This window comes from Macaca thibetana, chromosome 3, assembly GCF_024542745.1.
Source record: "Macaca thibetana thibetana isolate TM-01 chromosome 3, ASM2454274v1, whole genome shotgun sequence".
Classification (NCBI taxonomy): Eukaryota; Metazoa; Chordata; class Mammalia; order Primates; family Cercopithecidae; genus Macaca; species Macaca thibetana.
The window spans coordinates 142,875,272-142,899,154 of NC_065580.1; the positions used below are offsets into that span (position 1 = coordinate 142,875,272).

The 23,883-nt window shown below is 47.6% G+C and overlaps 1 protein-coding gene and 1 pseudogene across 1 annotated transcript in view; both read left to right on the forward strand.

The window, feature by feature from the left end:
- Positions 1-3,411: 3,411 nt before the first annotated feature.
- The window catches only part of BAIAP2L1 (BAR/IMD domain containing adaptor protein 2 like 1), a 110,935-nt gene continuing 90,463 nt past the window's right edge, over positions 3,412-23,883 (forward strand). The window contains exon 1 of the mRNA XM_050784021.1: positions 3,412-3,700. Within this exon, the coding sequence (XP_050639978.1) occupies positions 3,650-3,700 (51 nt within the window). The 5' untranslated portion in view covers positions 3,412-3,649. The remainder of the gene's footprint in view (positions 3,701-23,883) is intronic.
- LOC126951911 (uncharacterized) lies at positions 14,867-14,954 on the forward strand (annotated as a pseudogene).

The window sequence follows — 23,883 nt, forward strand, 5'->3', positions numbered from 1 at the left end:
TCAGGTGATCTGCCCACGTCAGCCTCCCAAAGTGTTGGAATTACAGGCGTGAGCCCCTGCGTCCACCCACTTGTGGGTTTTACGGTGGTTTGTCATTCTCTGTCTTTTCTGGCTCTTAACCACACCACGGAGCTGTGGGGGTGTTAAAGGTCAAGCCTCTGCTCTCTTTCCAGCTCCTCAAGTGACCACCTGGCAGCAGAGGGTGAAACGATCTCATTCATCGGAAGACATAGAAGGAAGTTCTAACACAAAAGGTGATCTGCAAAATTAAGGCAGCGATTTTCAAGTTTCAATAAAAACCAACAGATGTACTTACAGAGCCGAATACATAATGGTAGGAATTATAAAGTCATGAATGCATCTCCCATATGGGAAGTGAAACCCAGTTGGCGAACTTCATGAACTAAAGACTGTAAATCTGTTAAAGAAGGAGGCACCTGCTTCCATCGCCAGAAACTTGAGACCGATGTGTTATTTCCCCCTGACATCAGGAATACATAACCTTTTGGTTCCTAAGCATGATACATTTTTTTCTGTTTGCTTGTTTGTTTTGAGACAGAGTCTCACTCTCTTGCCCAGGCTGGAGTACAGTGGCAGGATCTCAGCTCACTGCAACCTTCGCCTCCCGGGTTCAAGCGCTTCTCCTGTCTCAGCCTCCCGAGTGCCTGGGACTACAGGTGCCTGCCAACCAAGCCCAGCTAATTTTTGTATTTTTAGTAGAGACGGGGTTTCACTATATTGGTGAGGTAGGTCTCTAACTCTTGACCTCAGGTGATCCACCCATCTTGGCCTCCCAAAATGCTGGGATTACAGGCATGAGCCGCTGTGCCCGGCCGCATGATACGTTTCATAGCTTGCAAAACCTGATAAAATGGTCCCCAAGTCCAAGTGATGGTTTCTGTTCTAAGTCCATCCTCTTGGCGTTCCCATCTGTGTTCCCATCTGGGCCACACAGTGCCTTCATTGTGTATGTTTCCTAGTGAACTTTATCACAAGATTAGTTTAGAAGTCTCACATCTTTCTTCTTTTTTTTTTCCTTTTTTCTTTTTGAGGCAAAGTTTTGCTTTTGTCGCCCAGGCTGGAGTGCAATGGCACAATCTCAGCTCACCACAACCTCAGCCTCCCAGGTTCAAGCGATTCTCCTGCCTCAGCCTGCTGAGTAGCCAGGATTACAGGCATGCACCATCAAACCCAGCCAATTTTGTATTTTTAGTATAGACGGGGTTTCTCCATGTTGGTCAGGCTGGTCTCAAACTCCTGACCTCAGGTGATCTGCCCGCCTCAGTCTCCTAAAGTGCTGGAATTACAGGCATGAGCCACCGCGCCCGGACAGAAGTCCCACATCTTAACAGCCCATAAAAGATGCAATTGCACTCACATAGACGTTTTGGCATTTTTGTTTGTTTTTTGAAACAGAGTCTCGCTCTGTAGCCCAGGCTGGAATGCAGTGGCACAATCACAGCTCACTGCAACCTCCACCTCTTGGGCACAAGCCATCCTCCTACCTCAGCCTCCGGAATAGCTGGGACTACGGATGCACACAACCACACCTGGTTAATGTTTTTATTTTTATTTTTTGTAGCGATGGGAGTGGGCTCCCTATATTGCCTAGGCTGGTCTGGAACTCCTAGACTCAACCAGTCCTCCTGCCTTGGTCTCCCAAAGTGCTGGGATTACAGGCATGAGCCATCCTGCCTGGCCTCCAGATAGAAGTTTTTTGTTTGTTTCTGAGACAGAGTTTCGCTCTTGTCCCTCAGGCTGGAGTGCAATGGTACTATCTCAGCTCACTGCAACCTCCGCCTCCCAGGTTTAAGCAATTCTCCTGCCTCAGCCTCCCGAGCAGCTGAGATTACAGGTGCACGCGCCACCACGCCCGGCTAATTTTTGTATTTTTAGTAGAGACGCGGCGGTTGCGGGGGGGTGGGGGGGGGGTGTTTCACCATATTGGCTAGGCTGGTCTCGAACTCCTGACCTCAAGTGATCCACCTGCCTTGGCCTCCCAAAGTGCTAGGATTACAGGCGTGAACCACCAAGCCCAGAGGTTTTAAAACATCAGAATAAGACCTCCCGCCCTTGTTGGGTGCGGGTCTCAGGTGCCAAGTAGTGGTTCTTACTGGGGAGAAGGCTGTCACCCAGCCCAAGGTACATACTCCTGGAAGATGCCCAGAGAAGGCAGCTGCATCACCCTTGGGCAGGGCTGAGGCTGGGGTGGAGACAAAATAGGGAGCCCGGGAGCCACACATCTCTCGAGTTTGAGTGATGACAGGAAGAGAGGCTTCCCTAACATCTCAGCTGAGGTGGTTTTCTAAACCCTGCAACAATCTTGTTAGTAGCACGGTTATATTGCATTGAGTTAAAGGTCGCTGTTAATGTAAAATTTAAAAACGTACTTCCGGGCCGGGCGCGGTGGTTCACGTCTGTAATCCCAGCACTTTGGGAGGCCGAGGCGGGCGGATCACCTGAGAGGTTAGGAGTTCGGGACCAGCCTGGCCAACATGGTGAAACCCCGTCTCTACTAAAACTACAAAAAACAATTAGCCTGGAGTAGTGGGCGCCTGTAATCCCAGCTACTTGGTGAGGCTGAGGCAGGAGAATCACTTGAACCCGGGAGGCAGACGTTGCAACGAGCTGAGATTGCGCCACTGCACTCCAGCCTGGGCGACAGAGCGAGACTCCATCTCAAAAAAAAAAAAAAGTACTAACATTTCGGTAACTAGATCTTGGCATTTATTAGTTTTTTCATATATCAGGAGCTTTCAAAATTGCAAGTGGCAGCCCGCTTTCTCCACCTAGGAGGGCCCATGCCCCCCACGGGTCCCTTTAACTTTTGGGGTCAGTGAGCGGCAGGGCAGGGAGAAATCAATCCGGGAAATTAATACAAGTGGGGAATGTGGCCCCTCTTCCCTTGGTCCCCAAAAGGGAGGGATGGAGGAAGCCCTTATGGAGGGCGTGGGCCTCGGGGTCCTCGGGGCCAGCACCAGGCGAAGCAAACAAGGGTTCCAGGACTACAGTACTAAACACCCCCAGGCTGCCCTTGCCCTAGCAAAACAGCAAAGCGAGCCGCCCACTCCACACACGGTCCCACTCCAGGGTCTCCGGCCCCACGTCGCCGGAGCTCTTGGGAGGGCCGCATGGGGGCGCACCGTGGCCTCCCCGCCTTGTCCGCCCCAGGTGGGGTGACCCCGCCCACTCTGGGGGCCCGCTTCCCTCCGGCTACGCCCATTCCAGCTGCCCGGCCCCGCCTCCTCTCCGCCCACCTCGGCCGCCTCAGCGGGAGCCGCCCCGCCCACCCCGGCCCGGCCCCGCTCACCAGGCCGCCTCAGGTGGGGCCGCCCCGCCCCTCCGGCCCCGCGGCCCCGCCCCCGTCCGCCCCGCCCGCCTCAGGTGGGGCTGTCCGACCCGCCCCGCTTCCTCGGGCGGCGTCCGGCAGCTTCTCCTCTGCTCCTCGCAGAAGGCCAGGGCGGCGCCGCCGCAAGTTTTGACATTTTGGCAGCGGAGGCGCGCGCGGGCACTCTCGGGCCGACGGCTGCGGCGGCGGCCAACCCTCCCGAGCCCCTGAGTCGCTCCCCGGCGCTCCCGCTGCCCGGAGTCCGGCGGCCACGAGGCCCAGCCGCGTTCTCCCGCGCTTGCTCGCCCGGCGGCCGCAGCCATGTCCCGGGGGCCCGAGGAGGTGAACCGGCTCACGGAGAGCACCTACCGGGTAAGCCAGGGGCTCGGGGCGCAGGGAAGTCAGGGCTTTCCACCTCGGGGGTCAGAAGGAGACTTTACGCGGGAAGGTACTTTCCCAACCACCCCCCGCCCCGCCCAGCTCCCCTTCCTCTCCTCTCCTCGCCCCCGTCCTTCCATCTCGCCCCATCTCTCCCACTCTGCCCCTGGCCCTCCACAGCCCCTCTTCTTCCTCCTCTGGCCCTCTCCCTCCTCCCTGTCCCTCCCCATCCCTTACCCCCCACTTTTCCCCCTCCTTCCCTCCCACCCACTTTCCCCCCTCCTTCCCTGCCCCCCACTTTTTCCCCTCCTTTCCTCCCCCTCCTCCCTGTGCTTCTTCCCTGTCTCTTTCCCTCCCCTGTACCTCTCTCCCTCTGCCCCTCCGCTCCCCATTCACTCTCTCTCCTCCCCTGCCCCTCCTCCCTGTCGCTCCCCTCTTCCTGGTTCTTCCTTTTCGCCCGTGTGTCTCCCCCTCCTCCCCTGTCCCTTCTCTCCTTTCTCTCCCCCTCCTCCCTCTCCCTCCTTGTGGTTCTTTCTCCTCCCCCGTGTGTCTCCCCCTTCACTCCTGGTCCTTCTCCGCCTCCCCTGTCCCTTCTCCTCCCCTGTCCCATCCCCTTTTCCCTGACCCTCTGAGCGCTGGAGACCGCCCCCCATCCCCTGACCGGCTCCACATTTTACAACCAGTGCGCTTAGATCGGGGAGGGGTCGGTTGTGCCTCGATGGGGGCCCACGTCCTCCTCCCAACTTCTTGGAATCAGTGACCCGCGCTGGCCTGGCTGTCGGGCTTAAGCCTCCGGGACCAAAGACACAAGCTCGAATTTCCTCTGAGAAAAGAAAGCGCCCAAGAATGTGGGGGTGAAACTCCCCTATTACTAGGATCGCCAGGTGAGCCGAGCTCTGGGCGTTCTCCAGGGAAACGCCCTCCCCCTTAGACCCTTCCTCTCCCAGCTTTCAGTTTGAACTTGGCTTTTATATATGGGTTATTTGGTGAGGTTCTTGGAGTCAAAGAACAACCGAGGTTTTAATGAAATTGACCTAACCTTAAGGAATGCATTCATGGCCGGTCTCTTAACTTGCATGTGTTAGGAGAGAATTTTTCCTGAGACAGACAGAGACTTAGGCTTAGTGGCCAGTTTAAGTACTAATAAATGAATTCCAGGTGAAATAAGATATGTTAATCATCTGCTATTAATAGAACACAAAACAACTTTTGTTTTAATTCAGTCTAGGCATCTTGAACCCTTGAAACTTTGACGTTCTCTAAGTTCGTGTATAGGCATGTTTAAGATTATAAATGGTCGGTGTTGGTTGGTGTGTTTTATCTTTTTTCTGTCCCTGGTGCTTGAATCAGGAAGTTTGGTCTCTCTGATAGACTTTTTTAACTGTAAAATTTTAGTTTCTGGGGTTTCAAGGTCTGAATTCCTAAAATCAGAGGAGTCTTAACTTTTGTTGAATGAAAGTAAGAGAAGAACATGAACATTTTTGTTATGTATTGAAATCCAAGAGATTATCCATTCTGTTTATCTTAACACAGTGTATGCTGTCACATATAAATTATGCCTGACAGGTAGGGAGAGTAGAGACAGTTGACACAGTGTTTTTGATGCTCAGTCACTGCGACCAAAAACTCTTCCTATTCGTATGTTGCCTTCATAGAGGGTGATCTTTAGACATCTGGGAAATTCGAATGTTGAAATCCTACATTTGTACTGAGATTGCTACTATTTAAATGACCCGGAAGACGTTGCTGCATGAGGTGTGTCGGGAGCTGACCAAGTGTGTAAATAAAACGTTCTTTCTGCCAGACTCAGACCTGGGAAGTAAGTAGTAGCTGCCCTGTTGACTGTCAGTGAAGGAAAAACTTTGTAATTGAGGAACACAGGCCATTCCAAATTTGAGGCAGAGTCTGATATCCACTGGGGTGCAAAAACACAGACCACCACTACCTTCCACCCTCCCTCCAAGAACAGAGCCCTGTGTATCTTCCCAGTCTGAGCTGCGATTGAAACTTGAGACTAGCAGTCAGGTGTTCTGAGTTAAATGCTGCTTTTTTTTTCCTCCTGCTTCTTCCTAACGTAGACTTTTATTAGCAACTCCTTAGAGGGACTGTACCAAGGCGAATTGCAGCGTCACAAATGCCAACCACTTGGGCATGTCGTATTACCCAAAGAACAGAAACGGCAGGGAAAAAGTGTGGATTTCATCATTTTGGTTATATGTATTTGTAGACGTAAAGCAATGTAAATGGAGATTAAATACCAGTACCTGATTGTTTTCCATTGCCAGGTGTCTGAAAGCATACTGGAAAGCTCACTAAATGTTTGTTAATTTTAATTACTATTTCCTTGTTAGTGTTTTGGGGCCTTTTTTTTTTTTTTTAATGTCCAGGTGGTAGGATATTTACAGCATCAGACCACAAGTTTATGTCATCTATGAAATAGTGAGGACTGCTAGCCTATGCTTTGGCCATGCAGGCAATGCAAAGTGAAATTTTATATTCAGGAGTCTGAAAAACCTTTCCCCGTCTCTGTATTGGGTTCATCCCCTTATCCCGCCCCGCCCCGTGATGTTCAAGCTGAAAACAATTTAAGCTTAATATGGCAAAAATCTAGGGGCAGTGTTGATGAATCTAGTGCTTTTAAGAAGAGGTGTCCTCTATGTTACCTAACCCTCTACCATATTTTACTAATAGAAACGCAACCCAACCAGGTGTGTTTACAAAAGCCACCTGCAAATGCTTTTTTTAATGATTTGCTAGTATGGGTTTTAGTTTTTAAAAAAATACTCAGGGCCTAGCGCGGTGGCTCACGCCTGTAATCCCAGCACTTTGGGAGGCCGAGGCAGGCGGATCGCGAGGTCAGGAGATTGAGACCATCCTGGTTAACATGGTGAAACCCCGTCTCTACTAACAATACAAAAAATTAGCCGGGCTTGGTGGCGGGCACCTGTAGTCACAGCTACTCGGGAGGCTGAGGCAGGAGAATGGCGGGAACCCGGGAGGCGGAGGTTGCAGTGAGCCGAGATCACGCCACCACACTCCAGCCTGGGCGACAGAGCGAGACTCCGCCTCAGAAAAAACAAAAAAACAAACAAAAAAACCTCAGGTTTCTCTGATTTTGAAATAAAGGAATACTTTAGAGAAAAGGAGGAATTATAAAGTAGCGTGATCCTCTGTAGCCAGTATCAAATATCCTTAAATATATGCTGTGTACACATTTGCTGAAATGTCTAAAATGTATATGTAGGCAAATGATTACTGGAGAGCCATGTTAACTCCCAGGACGATGTGTGTATTTTACTAATTCTCAAACAAATGATGTTATAAACCCCAAAATGTCAAGTAATGTTGCTGTTACTAATTAGAGTTCAGCCAAAAATCCCTCCCCTGTCTACACTTTATAGCATGCCCATAATTTGCCCTCAAAAGCTTGCTTGTAATTTTGCATGGTTTTCTGATGAGTATATGCTCTCATAGTAGAGGAAGAAGTTCAAAAAAACCCTTAATTAAGAGTAGCCACAGCCTTCCTAGAAGAACTGTTAAAGACTTAGGAAGTAGGGCTGGGCGTGGTGGCTCAAGCCTATAATCCCAGCACTTTGAGAGGCCGAGGTGGGCAGGCAGATCATGAGGTCAGGAGATCGAGACACTCCTGGCCAACATGGTGAAACCCCGTCTCTACTGAAAATACAAAAATTAGCTGGGTGTGGTGGCACGTGCCTGTAATCCTAGCTACTCGGGAGGCAGAGGCAGGAGAATCGCTTGAACCAGGGTGTTGGAGGTTTCAGTGAGCCAAGATCGCGCCACTGCACTCCAGCCTGGGCGACAGAGCAAGACTCCATCTCAAAACAAAACAAAAAACTTAGGAAGTGGAGGAAGAACGGGCATGGCAGCATCCAGGGATGTCCTACCTACAGGAATCTTGCTAAACAGAAAGCAAAAGGGAAGATGTCCCAGAAGCCTTTCAATGTCACCTCAAGGAAGCAAGCTCAAACTCTCTTTCAGATTGCAGACACCTCCATCCATCTCCCAGCCCCACCTTAGGCTACATTACCTTCCCCCATAACACTTCCTTAGAATAGGCTATGTGATATATTTATTTCTTATGTTTCTTTCCCTCTCTTTCCACCCCAACTAGAATGTGAGCTCTACAAGGAAATGAGCTTTGTTTTTGTTTTATTCCAAGCACTTAGAACAGTTCCTGACACATAGTAGGCATGCGTCTTTGTTGAATGAATGGACATTTATCCATTTAATGTGTGAAGCACCTGTCCTTTGGTAGGCTCCTGGTGCCCTCCTATGATACTTTTCATAGAGTTCTTAATTTTTTTTTTTTTTTTTTTTGAGATGGAGTCTCGCTCTGTCACCCAGGCTGGAGTGCAGTGGCCGGATCTCAGCTCACTGCAAGCTCCGCCTCCCGGGTTTATACCATTCTCCTGCCTCAGCCTCCCGAGTAGCTGGGACTATAGGCGCCCGCCACCTCGCCCGGCTAGTTTTTTTTTTTTTTGTATTTTTTAGTAGAGACGGGGTTTCACCGGGTTAGTCAGGATGGTCTCGATCTCCTGACCTCGTGATCTGCCCGTCTCGGCCTCCCAAAGTGCTGGGATTACAGGCTTGAGCCACCGTGCCCGGCCTCATAGAGTTCTTAATTCTAAGTAAACATCAGCCCTCCAGATGAATGTGGATTGTGTTTACTTAACTATATTTATTTATTTTTGAGACAGGATCTTGCTTTGTTGCTCAGGCTGGAGTACAGTGGTGCAATCGCAGCTCACTGCAACCTCTGCCTCGCGGGTTCAAGCAATTCTCCCACCTCAGCCTCCCGAGTAGCCGGGACTGCAGCCACCACGCCTGGCTAAGTTTTGCATTTTTTTGATAGAGGCAGGGTTTCACCATGTTGGCCAGGCTGGTGGTTAACCAGATTGAGAAACTGAGGCCTCGGGTCTCTTAGTGACCGGCTGCCACATCCCACTTACCATTTGTTTGTATGATAATTTAATTTCCAGTGACCAGCAGATGCACAAACCCAATACATTTTCATAATGCGGCGATCTATGGTGTCACTGGAATTTTCTGTCATTCTGTTAATTCGTCATCATTGGCATGTTTTGAACAACTCTCTTAATAAAATGAGGCTAGGAGCGGTGGCTCATGCCTGTAATCTCAGCGCTTTTGGGGGTCAAGATAGGTGGATTGCTTGAGTCCAGGAGTTCGAGACCAGCCTGGGTAATGTAGTGAGACCCTACCTCTACAAAGATACAAAAATTAGCCAGGTGTGGTGGTGTGTGCCTGGGGTCCCAGCTCCTCAGGAGGCTGAGGTGGGAGGATCACTTGAGGCCAGGAGTCAGAGGTTGCAGTACTGGAGTGGTGCCACTGTACTCCGGCCTGGGCAACAGAGTGAGACCCCATCTCAAGAAAAAAATGATTATTTTTTAATTAAAAACTGAGTGGAATGTTGAAGAAAATAAAAATCCAATTTGTTTTAATTCCATGCAGATTAGCTTTCCCTTGAAGGTCTATGCAAGACAAGAATTGATACCCACAACTGAACTAGTGTCACAAATGTAAATCAAAAGCTACAGGTATGTAGCTGGGACCACATCCACCACCATGCCCGGCTAACTTTTTATTTTTGGTAGAGACGGCATCTCGCTGTGTTGCCCAGGCTGGTCACACGCTCCTGAGCTCAGGTAATCTGCCTGCCTTGGCTTCCCAAAGTGCTGGGATTACAGGCCTGTATTCAAAGCTATAATAATTCCAACTTAATATTCCAACTTAAAAATAAGTTGTAAAAGCCGCACAGAATTTTAACTTATCTGCTGACACATGCAAATCTATTTTAAAGTTTGTTTTTAAAACTTTATTGAATAGCAGTATATATACAGTTGTGCTTAAGTGTACATAGCTAACTGTTCACAAACCGAACACACCTGTGTAACCACCACCCAGATCAAGAAGCAAACCATGGCAACCCCCTGAAGTCCCTCTCGTGCCACCTTCCAATTGCTGCACCCCTCCAAGGGTAGCCCCTCTCCTAACTTCTTTTTTTTTTTTTTTGAGATGGAGTCTTGCTCTGTCACCCAGGCTGGGGTGCAGTGGCATAATCTTGGCTCACTGCAACCTCCACCTCCCAGGTTCAAGCAATTCTCCTCCCTCAGACTCCTGAGTAGCTGGGATTACAGGCTCGTGCTACCACGCCTGGCTGATTTTTGTATTTTTAGTAGAGATCGGGTTTTACCATGTTGGTCAGGCTGGTCTCAAACTCCTGACCTCATGATCCACCCGCCTCAGCCTCCCAAAGTTCTGGGCTTACAGGCATGAGCCACCATACCTGGCAGGGATTATTTTCTTTCTTTCTGGTTTTTTGTTTGTTTGTTTGTTTGTTTGTTTGTTTTTTTGAGACGGAGTCTTGCTTTGTCACCCAGGCTCAAGTACAGTGGTGTGTGTGATCTCGGCTCATTACAACCCTTGCCTCCCAGGTTCAAGCGATTCTCCTGTCTCAGCGTCCTGAGGAGCTGGGATTACAGGTGTGAGCTACCACGCCCAGCTAATTTTTGTGTTTTAGTAGAGACCAGGTTTCACCATGTTGGCCAGGCTGGTCTCAAACTCCCGACCTTAGGTGATCTGCCAGCCTTGGACTCCCAAAGTGCTGGGATTGCAGGCTTGAGCCACTGCGCCCGGCTGGGATTATTTTCAGACTATTCCAAGATATTATGAGTCGTGCTTTATGAATGTTCTGGCTCCCATCTGATGGCCATAGGCCCTCATTTCTCTTGGGTAGACACACAGGAGCAGACTGGCTGAGTATTAGATATTGAAATATTTGGCTTTAGGAGAAACTGCTGATTGATTTTGCAAAGCGACACACCAGACGCACCAGTTGCCATTCCGCCAGCCGAGTGTGAGAGTTCCGGTTGCTCTTCATCCTCGCCAGCTGCTGCTACTTCCCATCCTTTTAATTTTTGCCATTCTTGTGGGTATGTGCAAAAAATAATTTTAAAGTAAACACAAAACAAAATCGTTTGTTCCAGGCCTGCTGGTGATCTGTCGTTTCTCTGTAGGGCGTCTGTAACCTTGGCAGGGAGCCCCGTGGGAAATCCTTCAGGTCACAAGACAAACCAAGACCTAGGGAATTCTGGTCTGAGAGAGGCCGTCCAGTTCTGGTAGTCACTAGAGGAAGACATAAACTGAAGTTCATTAGACTCTAGAACTATCATAACGGAACACATGAAAGGGTTTTGGTTTTGTTTTATTTTGAGACGGAGGCTTGCTCTGTCACCCGGGCTGGAGTGCAGTGGCGCAATCTTGGCTCATTGCAACCTCCGCCTCCTAGGTTCAACTGATTCTCTGCCCTCAGCCTCCTGACTACAGGCGGGTGCCACCACACCCGGCTAATTTTTGTATTTTTAGTGGAGACGGGGTTTCACCTTGTTGGCTAGGCTGGTCTCGAACTGCTGACCTCAGGCGATCCACCCTCCTCAGCCTCCCAAAGTGCTAGGATTACAGGCGTGAGCTACCGCACCCGGCCATGAAAGGATTTTATTGCATAAAGGATGTAAATATCCCTTATGTTAAACTGGAGGGCTCGGAATGGGGTGCAGAGTTATGGTTAATTGCATTTTCTTGTTAATTAAATATTAATGAAAATACTTTCCTTTTTATGTAACGTTTCTTGAAAATGTACCTACTTTGGGCCAGACATGGTGCGGTGGGTGGTGGGGGGCGGTGCTCATGCCTGTAATCCTAGCACTTTGGGAGGCTGAGGCAGGCGGATCACCTAAAGTCAGGAGTTTGAGACCAGCCTGACCAACATGGTGAAGGCCTACCTCTACTAAAAATATAAAAATTAGGTCAGGCGCAGTGGCTAACGCCTGTAATCCCAGCACTTTGGGAGGCCGAGGAGGGCAGGTCATAAGGTCAGGAGATCAAGACCATCCTGGCTAACATGGTGAAACCCTGTCTCTACTAAAAATACAAAAAAATTAGCCAGGCGTGGTGGTGGGTGCCTGTAGTCCCAGCTACCCGGGAGGCTGAGGTAGGAGAATGGCATGAACCCGGGAGGCAGAGGTTGCAGTGAGCCGAGATCGCGCCACTGTACTCCAGCCTGGGTGACAGAGCAAGACTCTGTCTCAAAAAAAATAAAAATAAAATAAGAAGTGTAAATAAGCATGCTCAGAATCCTGCAAACCAGAGATAACACTAACTCTTGCTGTCACTTTTTCTGATATTTTTCAATACATATTCCCATGTGAGTTTTCTGTGCGCTATCATTTTGATGACTGAACGCGACTCCATTTTTCATCATAATTTATTGGTCAGCCCCTGTGGTTGGACATAGATCGTTGCCAGTACTTTGCTATTACAGCGTGGCCATGGGCATGGTTGCAGTCAAAGCGTTGCACAGATCCTTAAGCAGATCCATGATGTTTTCCTTAAGCCACATTCCCAGAAGGGAGCTCTGGGTCAAAGGGCAGGTACATTTTAAAGCGCGTTTGCTCCACATTGCAAAATGCCCTACAGAAAGCATGCACCAGATGATGCTGTCAGCTGCATTGTGTGAGAGTGTACCTCTCCCTGAACTCCAGCCAGTTAGGTAGACTTCTTTTTTGAAACAGAGTTTTGCTCTTGTTCGCCCAGGCTGGAGTGCAATGGTGCTATCTCGGCTCACTGCAACCTCCGCCTCCTGGGTTCAAGCAATTCTCCTGCCTCAGCCTCCCTAGTAACTGGGATTGTAGGCGCCCGCCACCACACCCAGCTAAGGTAGACTTTTTTTTTTTCTTTTCTTTCTTTCTTTTTTTTTTTTTAGAGAGGGGTCTTGCTACATTGCCCAGGCTGGCCTAGAACTCCTGGGCTCCGGTGATCCTACCTCAGCCTCCCAAGTAACAGGGACTACAGTCATGCACTGCCATTCCCTGCTCAATTAAGTAGATCTTTTAAAACCACTTCCTTTTTAATAACACATAGAAGGGGTGTGTGTGTGTGCGTTTTCAGTATTTAAGCATGTGTACCATATAGAATATGGACATTGTCCAGAACACCCACGATTTCATGCCTATTAATAACTAGGCATATTTTCCCCCATAAACTTAGAACTTATAGATATGTGCAGAGTAATTACAGCTCTGTGACCTTTCAGACCTTAGACTTCTGTTCTTATTTTCCTCAGCCTTGATTTTATAATTCTGTTTTTCTTCCTAACCTTGAGTCCTTCTGGTTTATCATGATTTTAGTGACTTGAGTTTTAGATTTTTTTTTTTTTTGAGACGGAGTCTCACTCTGTCACCCAGGCTGGAGTGCAGCGGCGCAATCTCAGCTCCGCCTCCCAAGTTCACACCATTCTCCTGACTCAGCCTCCCAAGCAGCTGGGACTACAGGCGCCCGCCACCAGGCCTGGCTAATTTTTTTGTGTGTATTTTTAGTAGAGACGGGTTTTCACCATGTTAGCCAGGATGGTCTCGATCTCCTGACCTCGTGATCTGCCCACCTCGGCCTCCCAAAGTGCTGGGATTACAAGCGTGAGGCATTGCGCCTGGTCAAGTTGTAGATTTTAGTGCTTTTAGTTCCTAGTGTAATCGCCACCTGAAGTCTTTGGGGATAAAGGTGAGATGCATATAAATGAGATAAAATGTGGCCAGTCTCTCTTTCTTTAAAAAATAGAAGAAAAAATATTATCAGAATGTGTTCCCAAACCAGGGAGCAGAATAGATGAACCCAGCTCAGAGATCTAACCAATCTCTCACAGTCTCCTAGAGTGCCTGTGCTTTTGAGAGAACAGCGGGTGGGTGAAGACACCCCCGGGTTTCCTGCTTTAACTGTGTTTATAGGCCGGGCGCCGTGGCTCACGCCTGTAATCCCAGTACTTTGGGAGGTCGAGGCGGGCAGATCACGAGGTCAAGAGATCGAGACCATCCTGGCCAACATGGTGAAACCCCGTCTCTACTAAAAATACAAAAAAAAAAAAAAAAAAAATTAACTAGGTGTGGTAGAGCACGTGTGTAGTCCCAGCTACTCGGGAGGCTGAGGCAGGATTGCTTGAACCAGGGAGGCAAAGGTAGCAGTGAGCTGAGATCACGCCACCGCACTCTAGCCTGGCAACAGAGTAAGAGATTGTCTCAAAACAAACGAAAAAATGTGTGTTTATTCATATGGTACTTTGGAGGCTAAAAAGTCCCTAAACAATAGCAATTAAGCACTAGTAACTCTAGGGCAGGAGTTTTTGTTTTTGTTTTTGTTTTCGTTTTGAGACAGAGTCTCGCTCTGTCACCCAGGCTGGAGTGCGGTGGCAGCGTGATCTCAGCTCACTGCAAGCTCCGCCTCCCAGGTTCACGCCACTCTTCTGCCTCAGCCTCCGGAGTAGCTGGGACTACAGGCGCCTACCACCACACCGGGCTAATTTTGTTTCTGTAATTTTAGTAGAGACGGGGTTTCACCATGTTAGCCAGGATGGTCTCGATCTCCTGACCTCGTGATTCACCCGCCTCGGCCTCCCAAAGTACTGGGATTACAGGCGTGAGCCACTGTACCCGGCCACGTTTACATTTTTTAATGTGAATTGCTTACTTTTATAATGTTCAACATAAATGAAGCAGGTAAATATGTAGATAAATATATATATTCCATTTTAATGGGCATATGTTTTTAAACCTAAGCTAAAAATTGCTATCTCCTACCTCTGTTTGCAAATTACCTATTTAAAGATAAACCTAATTTTAAATCTTATGATTTTTGTCTTGATTTTTACGTATGAGAATACATGTTTAACATTTACTAACCCAAGGCTGGGCGCGGTGGCTCAAGCCTGTAATCCCAGCACTTTGGGAGGCTGAGGTGGGCGGATCACGAGGTCAGGAGATAGAGACCATCCTGGCTAACATGGTGAAACCCCGTTTCTACTAAAAATACAAAAAATTAGCTGGGCACGGTGGCGGGCGCCTGTAGTCCCAGCTACTCAGGAGGCTGAGGCAGGAGAATGGTGTGAACCTGGTAGGCGGAGCTTGCAGTGAGATGAGATCACACCACTGCACTCCAGCCTGGGAGACAGAGCGAGACTTCGTCTCAAAAAAAAAAAAAAAAATTTTTTTTTTGCTAACCCTGTGCAACAGGCAACTAGCTGAACAAAATTGCAAACACTCAAATTCCAGTTCTTAAAACTGCCTTTTAAAAGTCAAGACTATACTTTCAGGGGTCATTTCTATAGTTTGTTCGGAAGTTTCTCTGAACGTGTAGAGCAAAAAGTCATTTCTGATGTTGCAAGTGGTTAATTGCTCTCCAAGCATGGCCGTATCTTTGAAAGGCACAAAATCAGGTGACAACAGGGACAAGAAGAGGTACAAGAGTGGTAATAACCTGTCAAAAGTATGGGGCAAAAGTCAGATGATTAAAACATAAGGCATCCTCACGCCTGTAATCCCAGCAGTTTCGGAGGCTGACAGGGGCGAATCACCTGAGGTCAGGAGTTTGAGACCAGCTTGGCCAACATGGTGAAACCCCATCTGTACTAAAAATACAAAAAAATCAGCTGGGCATGGTGGTGGGTACCTGTAATCCCAGCTACTTGGGAGGCCGAGGCAGGAGAATCGCTTGAACCTGGGAGGCGGAGGTTGCACTGAGCTGAGATCTTACCACTGCACTCCAGCCTAGGTGACAGAGTGAGACTCTGTCTCAAAAAAATAATAATAATAAAAATTAAAAATAAGGCCTCAAGCAAATATGCAGAAAAGATTGGGGTAGGAGTTGGAATAGTTCCCAGGTGACAGATCCAACCACCAGCTACCCTAATCCAACAGCCCCGTGCTGAGTTAGGAGGAGGGAAGCCCCTGCCTGTTGGGGGAGGGGAGAGGAGTACAGAAGACAGGGCCCCCTGTCACCTTCACATGCCTATCTGACAACTGCCTGAGTCTTAGTTAATAGACAAATCTGTTTCTGGCCACAAAAACCTCAAGTGACAAATCAGGAAAGTCACAATGAAAATTGCTCATACTTAGGGGCCAGGATTTTCTTTGGATAAAACTTGGATGGTTTTTTTTTTTTTTTTTTTTAATTTTCTTGGGGTCTATATTGCCCAGGCTTGAGTGCAGTAGTATGATCATGGCTCACTGCAGCCTCAACCTCCCAGGCTAAAGCGTTCCTCCTGCCTCAGCCTCCTAAGAAGCTGGGACTATAGGCACCTGCCACCATGTCTGACTAATTTTTATGTTTTTCATAGAGATGGGGTTTCGCTATGTTGCCCAGGCTGCTCTTGAACTCCTGGGCTCAAGCCATCTGCCTGCCTTGGTCTCCCAAAGTGCTGGGATTACAGGTGTGAGCCACTGCATCTGGCCCAGTTGTGATTATTTAATGGACTAAATGGTATGTGTCATCATAGCATGGGCTTATCTTATACTTTGAGTGGCTTAAGATACAGGACATCAACTACGTCTGACAGTACAATATGTGTCTGAACAGTAAATGCAGGAACAATATGCCTGTAAACAAAAAAGTTTAAACATGCAAAACATTGTGGGTTTTGTTTTGTTTTTGAGAGGGAGTCTTGCCTTGTCACCCAGGCTGGCGTGCAGTGGTGCGATCTCGGCTCACTGCAACCTCCGCCTCCCAGGTTCAAGCGATTCTCCTGCCTCGGCCTCCCAAGTAGCCGGGATTACAGGCATCCGCTTAGAGACTTAGTCCAATTCTTACGCCCTCTGAGAAGGCTTCTTCAGCTAACCAGTGCATCCTTTGTGTCATCCCAGATGGTTGTATGTACTTGATAATGCCCTATTCTTTCATTTGATGTTATGCTTTAGTCTGTAAATAAGGACAATACCTCCTAGGGTTGCTGTGAAGATGAAACATGGTCATACATGAAGGCTCTTAGGATATTGTCTGGCGCATTGTAGGTATTCAATTAGGGTTAACTGTTAGTAGGCACAGCGTGTGTTTACTAGACTGTCACCACTCCAAGAGCAGAGATTTTCATCTGTTTTGTTTATTGCCTGCCCCCTTATTTACAAATGACTGAGATAGGTGGAGCTGAGTAAATACCTTATAAGAGAATACTGTTGAAAATATTGGCACACATTTTTATCTCCCTGAAGGAGCTATATGCTCCTTGAAGGTTTTCTTGGTGGTTTTTTCCTTTTGTTTTGAGACAGGGTCTTAACTGTTGCCCAGACTGGAGTGAAATGGCATGATCGTAGCTTATTGCAGCCTCCAGCTCCTAGGCTCAAGCAAATTCTCCTGCTTCAGCCTTCGGAGTGTCTGGGATTACAGGCGTGCATCATCACGCCCAGCTAATTTGTTTTTTGTTTTGTTTTGTTTTTTGTTTTTGTTTTTGTTTTTAGAGAGACAGGACCTGCCTCACTTTGTTGGCCAGGCTGGTTTTGAACTCCTGGGCTCAAACAGTCCTCCCACCTCAGCCTCCCAATGTGCTGGGATTAAAGGCATGAGCCACTGCACCCAGCCCTTGAAGGTTTATTTAATCCCTTATCTTGGTGGTGCGTAGTAAGAACTCAAAAATATTTGTGTTTTAAATGCTGAAGACCTGTGCTGATCACACAGGGTGACTGAAACTGTCACCAACTCCTTAGTGGCGCTCAGATCTCATTGGTAATAACAGCTGCCACGTCGCCAGCACCTGTGAGGTACATGCTGAGCTTTTACCACCAACATGAGTTCTTCCCGCAACTGTTTTCTTGAGCACCACAGCTGTGCCAAGCACCATGGTTACCACCAGGAACCACACTGGAGAAAAGACAAAGAAGGTCTGTGCCCGTCTAGAGTTTATAGCTATGACAGGACAGCAACCCCAAGTTCTAGTAGCCCCAGCCCCTCTCTTCCGCCTGGACCTGCCCATATCGTAAATTAAACATCCTTGCTCCTTTCCCTACCCTCTGTCCCAGAGGGGGCTGGCCTTTGCAACTTCAATATTTGGACTTCGTTTTGTCTCAATATGCGAAGAAAGAGGGAAAAACTTAATATGCATGTAGATTCAGTTTGAGAGGAGTTTTAAGGCAATTTAAAGAAGTCTTTAAGGAAATCTTTGGAAGACCAGGCACAGTGGCTCACGCCTGTAATTCCAGCACTTTGGGAGGCCCAGGCGAGCCGATCACGAGGTCAAGAGATCGAGACCATCCTGGTCAACATGGTGAAACCCTGTCTCTACTAAAAATACAAAAAATTAGTTGGGCGTGGTGGTACGTGCCTGTAGTCCCAGCTACTCGGGAGGCTGAGGCAGGAGAATTGCTTGAACCCAGGAGGCAGAGGTTGCAGTGAGATGAGATGGCACCACTGTACTCCAGCCTGGCGACAGAGCAAGACTCTGTCTCAAAAAAAAAAAAAAAAAAAAAAAAAAAAGCCTTTGGAAAGTTGAATATAGGAGAGAAGTAGATGAGAGACAAAAAAAAGTTCTCAGAAAGAACATTGTAGAAATGTTGATTCCTGGCTGGGTGTGAGGGCTCATGCCTGTAGTCCCAGCACTTTGGGAGGCTGAAGCAGGCAGTTCACTTGAGGTCAGGAGTTCAAGACCAGCGTGGACAACATAGTGAAATCCCATCTCTACGAAAAATACAAAAACATTAACTGGACATGGGGGTGTGCGCCTGTAATCCCAGCTACTCTGGAGGCTGAATTGCTTGAGTCCAGGAGGTCGAGGCTGCAGTGAGCCAAGATTGCACCACTGCAGTCCAGCCTGGGCAACAGGGCAAGACCCTGTCTCAAAAGAAAAAGAAATGATTTCCCCTTACTGATATCTGAGAAATAAAAGTAAAGAATTTAAACTGTTTTTAAATTATTTGGAGTTTTTGAACAATTCCTCAGATCGCAAAGGCTGCAATTTTATTTTGAGACAGAATCTCTCAATCTTGGCTCACTGCAGCCTCCGCCTCCTGGGTTCAAATAATCCTCCCACCTCTGCCTCCTGAGTAGCTGGGATTAAGGTGCCTGCCACCATGCCTGGATAATTTTTGTATTTTTAGTAGAGATGGGGTTTCACCATGTTGGCCAGGCTGGTCTTGAATTCCTGGCCTCAAGTGATCAACCCATTTCAGCCTCCCAGAGTCCTGGAATTATAGGCATGAGCCACCACACCCACCCAGCTGCGATTTTAAAACAATAGAATGAGGTCGGTTGCTGTGGCTCACGCCTGTAATCCCAGCACTTTGGGAGGCCAAGGCAGGTCGAGGGAGTTCAGGAGTTCAGCACGAGCCTGGCCAACATGGCAAAATCCCGTCTCTCCTAAAAACACAAACATTACCCAGGTGTGGTGGTGGACACCTGTAATCCCAGCTACTTGGGAGGCTGAGGCAGGAGAATCGCTTGAGCCTGGGAGGCCAAGGTTTCGGTGAGCCGAGATCGCGCCAGTGCACTCCAGCCTGGGCGACAGAGCGAGACTCCATCACACACACACACAGGTAGAATGATCTCACAGAGTCTGGTTGAAGGAAGTTAGCTAGAATGATTCCAGATACTACCATAAAAGTGGCTTTTGGGAAGAAATGGTACAGTAAGTCAGTGTACTTTGATCCAGTAAAGTTCCTGTTACCTGTTCAGTGCTCTGGGGCGTTCTAAACAAACGTAACCCAGTGCATAAGATGTCCCTTCCTGTAAATTTATCGCTTGCTTTTTTATTCCAGGACACACCTTTTAAAAACAGTAACTAGGCAGGCAAGAGCATTTAGTCAAACAGCCTAGTGTACCCTGTGGCCTTCAAAGTATATATCTTTTGACAGCTATTTCAGAATCAGTAATCAATTACTGGTTCCTTAATACATGCTGTTTATCTGTGGTTAAGTTTTATATTTCTAAATGATAATAAGGTAATATTAGAGGTGTTTGCTTTTCTTATTTTCACCATGCCTCTGTGAATTGCCTTGGTATTTCTTCATACCTGTTTCTCTGTGAGACGGTGCATTTCCAAGGACTGGAGCTCTTTCTTTTTTTTCTGAGATGGAGTTTCACCCTTGTTGCCAAGGCTAGAGCACAATGGTGCGATCTCGGCTCACTGAAACCTCCGCCTCCTGTGTTCCGGTGATTCTCCTGCCTCAGCCTCCTGACTAGCTGGAATTACAGACAAGTGCCACCACGCCCAGCTACGTATTTTTAGTAGAGACAGGGTTTCACCATGTTGGCCAGGCTGGTCTCAAACTCCTGACCTCAGGTGATCTGCCCGCCTCGTTCTCCCAAAGTGCTGGGATTACACGCGTGAACCACCGCGCCTGGCCTGGAGCTCTTTCTTCGTTCATCTTTGTGTTTCCTGTGTCCAGCATGGAGTAGGCTTGACGCAGGCATAATAATAAAGGTTGCAGAAATGTGTAGATTTTTATGATGTTTCAAAGCCCGAAATGTGAGACTTTACAGAGTCGGTGGAATGAAACATAAGTACACACATTCACGTGTTGCCTCTCTCTCTCCCCCACACATGCACAAACTTACACAAAGAGGAAATCCCAGAAAAGAGGCACATTTTCAGATTCTGGTTGAAATGTTACTTTTAAGACTGAAAGTTATGGCCGGCCGCAGTGGCTCACGCCTGTAATGCCAGCACTTTGGGAGGCTGAGGTGGGTGGATCACCTGAGGTCAGGAGTTCGAGACCAGCCTGACCAACATGGAGAAACCCCGTCTCTACTAAAAATACAAAAAAAATTAGCCGAGCATGGTGGCACATGCTTGTAATCCCAGCTACTCGGGAGGCTGAGACAGGAGAATCGCGTGAACTGGGGAAGCAGAAGTTGTGGTGAGCCAAGATCGTGCCATTGCACTGCAGCCTGGGCAACAAGAAGGAAACTCCGTCTTAAAAAAAAAAACAAAACAAAACTGAAAGTTATGTTACATGGTAGTCACCTTGGTACAGCAGCTTAGAATGGGAAGGGTTGTGTTTCCATTCTTTCTCTTCTTTTCTTTTTTCTTTCTTTTTTTTTTTTTTTTTTTTTTTTTGAGACTTTGAGACAGAGTCTTGGTCTATTGCCCAGGCTGGAGTCCGGCGGCGCCATCTCAGCTTGTTGCAGCCTCCACCTCCCAGGTTCAAGTGATTCTCCTGTCTCACCCTCCCAAGTAGCTGGGATTACAGGTGCATGCTACCATGCTCAGCTAATTTTTTAATATTTTTAGTAGAGACGGGGTTTCACCATGTTGGTCAGGCTGGTCTCGAACTCCTGACCTCAGGTTTCATTCTTTCAAATAAGAACATGTACCTCTAAGAACAAAGCAAACATGGATACTGGTATTATCCTAGTAGGAATTTCAAGAAATGATTTTTACTTCAGTCTTATAGGCATTACTTATTCCCTCTAAAGTTCAGAATTTAAAACTTGTTTGAATTCTGGGGTAGGGTTCCACAATCCCTCGCCTGATGGAGGCCAGCGTGGACCCACCATTGTTCCACAGTTTGATAGCTTGCTAATTGCCAAAGCTAGGAATGCCTGCCTTCAACCTGAACGCTTTCCTGGCATTGCCAAGAAATAAACATAACTATATAGAGTTATCGTATGTGTGGGCCTTAAACCCAGTGTAATCATCCACACGTAAACTACAAGGGAACATGATTTTGAATGATTCCATTCATAGGCAAATGGAAAACCTTTGTCTAGTAATTAAAATAGAATGAAATTTTCCAGTCTTTTTTTAAATTTTATTTTTTTATTTTTTGTGGAAACAGAGTCTCCCTGTGTTGCTCAGGCTTGTTTCAAACTCCTGGCCTCAAGCAATCCTCCTGCCTTGGCCTCCCAAAGTGCTGGGATTACAGGCGTGAGCCACTGTACCCGGCTGAAATTTTCTAATCTTGAACTAGGTTCAAGATCATTATTTTTCCCTTCAAGTTACTTTCTCAGATGGGCGGAGTCAGTTTTCCTGTACATTGTTCTCCCTCACTCTTTTTTCCAAATTACCAATTGAAAACCTAGATTTTGGCTGGGCATGGTGGCTCACGCCTATAATCCAGCACTTTGGGAGGCCGAGGCAGGCGGATCATGAGGTCAGGAGATCGAGACTATCCTGGCTAACACACGAAACTCCGTCTCTGCTGAAAATACAAAAAATTAGCCGGGCGTGGCGGTGGGTGCCTGTAGTCCCAGCTACTCGGGAGGCTGAGGCAGGAGAATGGCATGAACCTGGGAGGCAGAGCTTGCAGTGAGCCAGGATCGCACCACTGCACTCCAGGCTGGGTGAAAGAGCGAGACTCCGTCTCAAAAAAAAAAAAAAACAAAAACAAAAAACTAACTAAATTTTTACCCTAATGTGGGGTGGGGATAGCTCTGGGACTTCATTTTCTTAATGGGCTTGATAATTTTGTCCAGAAGATGTGAACAGTTGTAGAACATCCTTCTTTTCTTACCTCAGTGTCTTGGGGCCATTTTTTGGCTTCATTGTGCTTTAGCTGCAGAATAATTCTTGCTGCCTAAGTGAGTAGGGAATAGGAAGCAGAGAGTTTGTCACAGAAATCTGTCTCTTTAAGCAAAGAAATGAAAGGTCGGGGCAATGTGATGCGTCTAGTAATGTATCAGAAGAGGCAGCGGTTTCTGTCTTTCAGCGATCACACTGGTGCCGATTGCTTGGTTGGCTTTAGGGAGCTCAGGCTCTCCTAGGTGCTCCCAAGACTCAGAATATTCTTCTATGAGAGGCTAAGCCCAAAGACTGTACCGGCCCGCCCAGTGGAGGTTCAGGCCATGTTGCTAGGGATGGGGCCTCATAAGCCTGCAGGCCTCTTGGCTTCCTTTCTCCTGTGATCTTTGCACCCTGAAGGACAACTTTTGCAGCAATAATTCTGTATCAGCCAAAACCTAGATTGTGGGTGCAGATAGGAAAGGAAGAATGAAGGCGAAACAATGATTCTGTCATAATGAAATTCTCACGGAGAGTTTTCTCGGTGCACTGAAGATTTCCTAGGAAATTCCCCCTTTTAGAAGGACACAGTAAGGACTTTTGCTGGAAAAACATTTGCCAAACTCCCTCCCCAATCATAGCTGGAAAAACAACTGCTATGCCAGCCGGAGATCTGCCTCAAAATAGCTGGGTTATCATTTGCTACTAATGGGTCAAATTGATTTTCACCCTAGAAGGGGAAATTGCTGGAGACAGCTCCATAGGCATAAATGCTTTGCAGACCAGTGGTGCGTGTCCAGCTGTCTGGGACCCGTGTTCCCAAAGGACAGGGGATGACCTGTGCTTCTCAATATGCTGGGCTCTGCTGTGGGCAGGCTAGTTAGAGACGACCAAAGAAGGAGCAAAGGCACACATCTCTGTGGCCATTCCATTGCATTAGGGATTTAGATCCCTGAATCCTTAGCAGCCTGTAATGGAAGAAGGGGCAGGACGGGGTGGGGTGGGGTGGGTGGTGGCAGTGGTGGTGGTGGTGGTTCCTTTAAAAAAAAAATGACCAGGTATGGTGGCTCATGCCTGTAATCCCAGCACTTTAGGAGGCTGAGGTGGGAGGATTGCTTGAGGCCAAGAGTTTGAAACCAGCCTGGGTGATAAGGTTTGGCTCTATGTCCCCACCCAAATCTCATTTTGAATTATATTCCCATAATGTCCTTGTGTTGTGGGAGGAACCTCGTGGGAGATAATTTGAGTCATGGGGGCAGTATTTCCACCATTCCTGTCCTTTTGGTAGTGAATAAGTCTCATGAGATCTGATGGGTTTATCAGGGGTTTCTGCTTTTGCTTCTTTCTCATTTTCTCTTGCCACTGCCATGTTAGAAGTGCCTTTCGCCTCCCACCATGATTCTGAGGCCTCCCCAGCCATGTGGAACTGTAAGTCCAATGAAATCTCTTTTTCTTCCTAGTCTTGGGGATGTCTTTATCAGCAGCATGAAACAGACTAATACACTGGGCAACATAAGAAGAGGCCATCTCTAGAAAAAATTTTTAAATTAGCTGGGTGTGTTGGTGTACACCTGAAGTCCCTGCTAATGGGAGGCTGAGGCAGAAGGATCACCTGAGCCTGGGGGTTTGAGATTACCATGAGGTCTGAGCACACCACTGCACTCTAGCCTGGGCGAGAGGGTGAGAGTCCCTATCTCAAAAAAAAAAAGAAAAAAATGTAATTTATATGTTATAAAATTCACTCATTTTAAGTGCACAATTTAATGGTTTTTAGTAAATTTATAGTTGTGCAACAATTTAAATTTATAACACTTCTGTCACCTCAAAAAGATCCTTCATCCCCATTTGCTATCATTACTCATTCTTGTGTTCAGCCCCAGGCAACCACTCA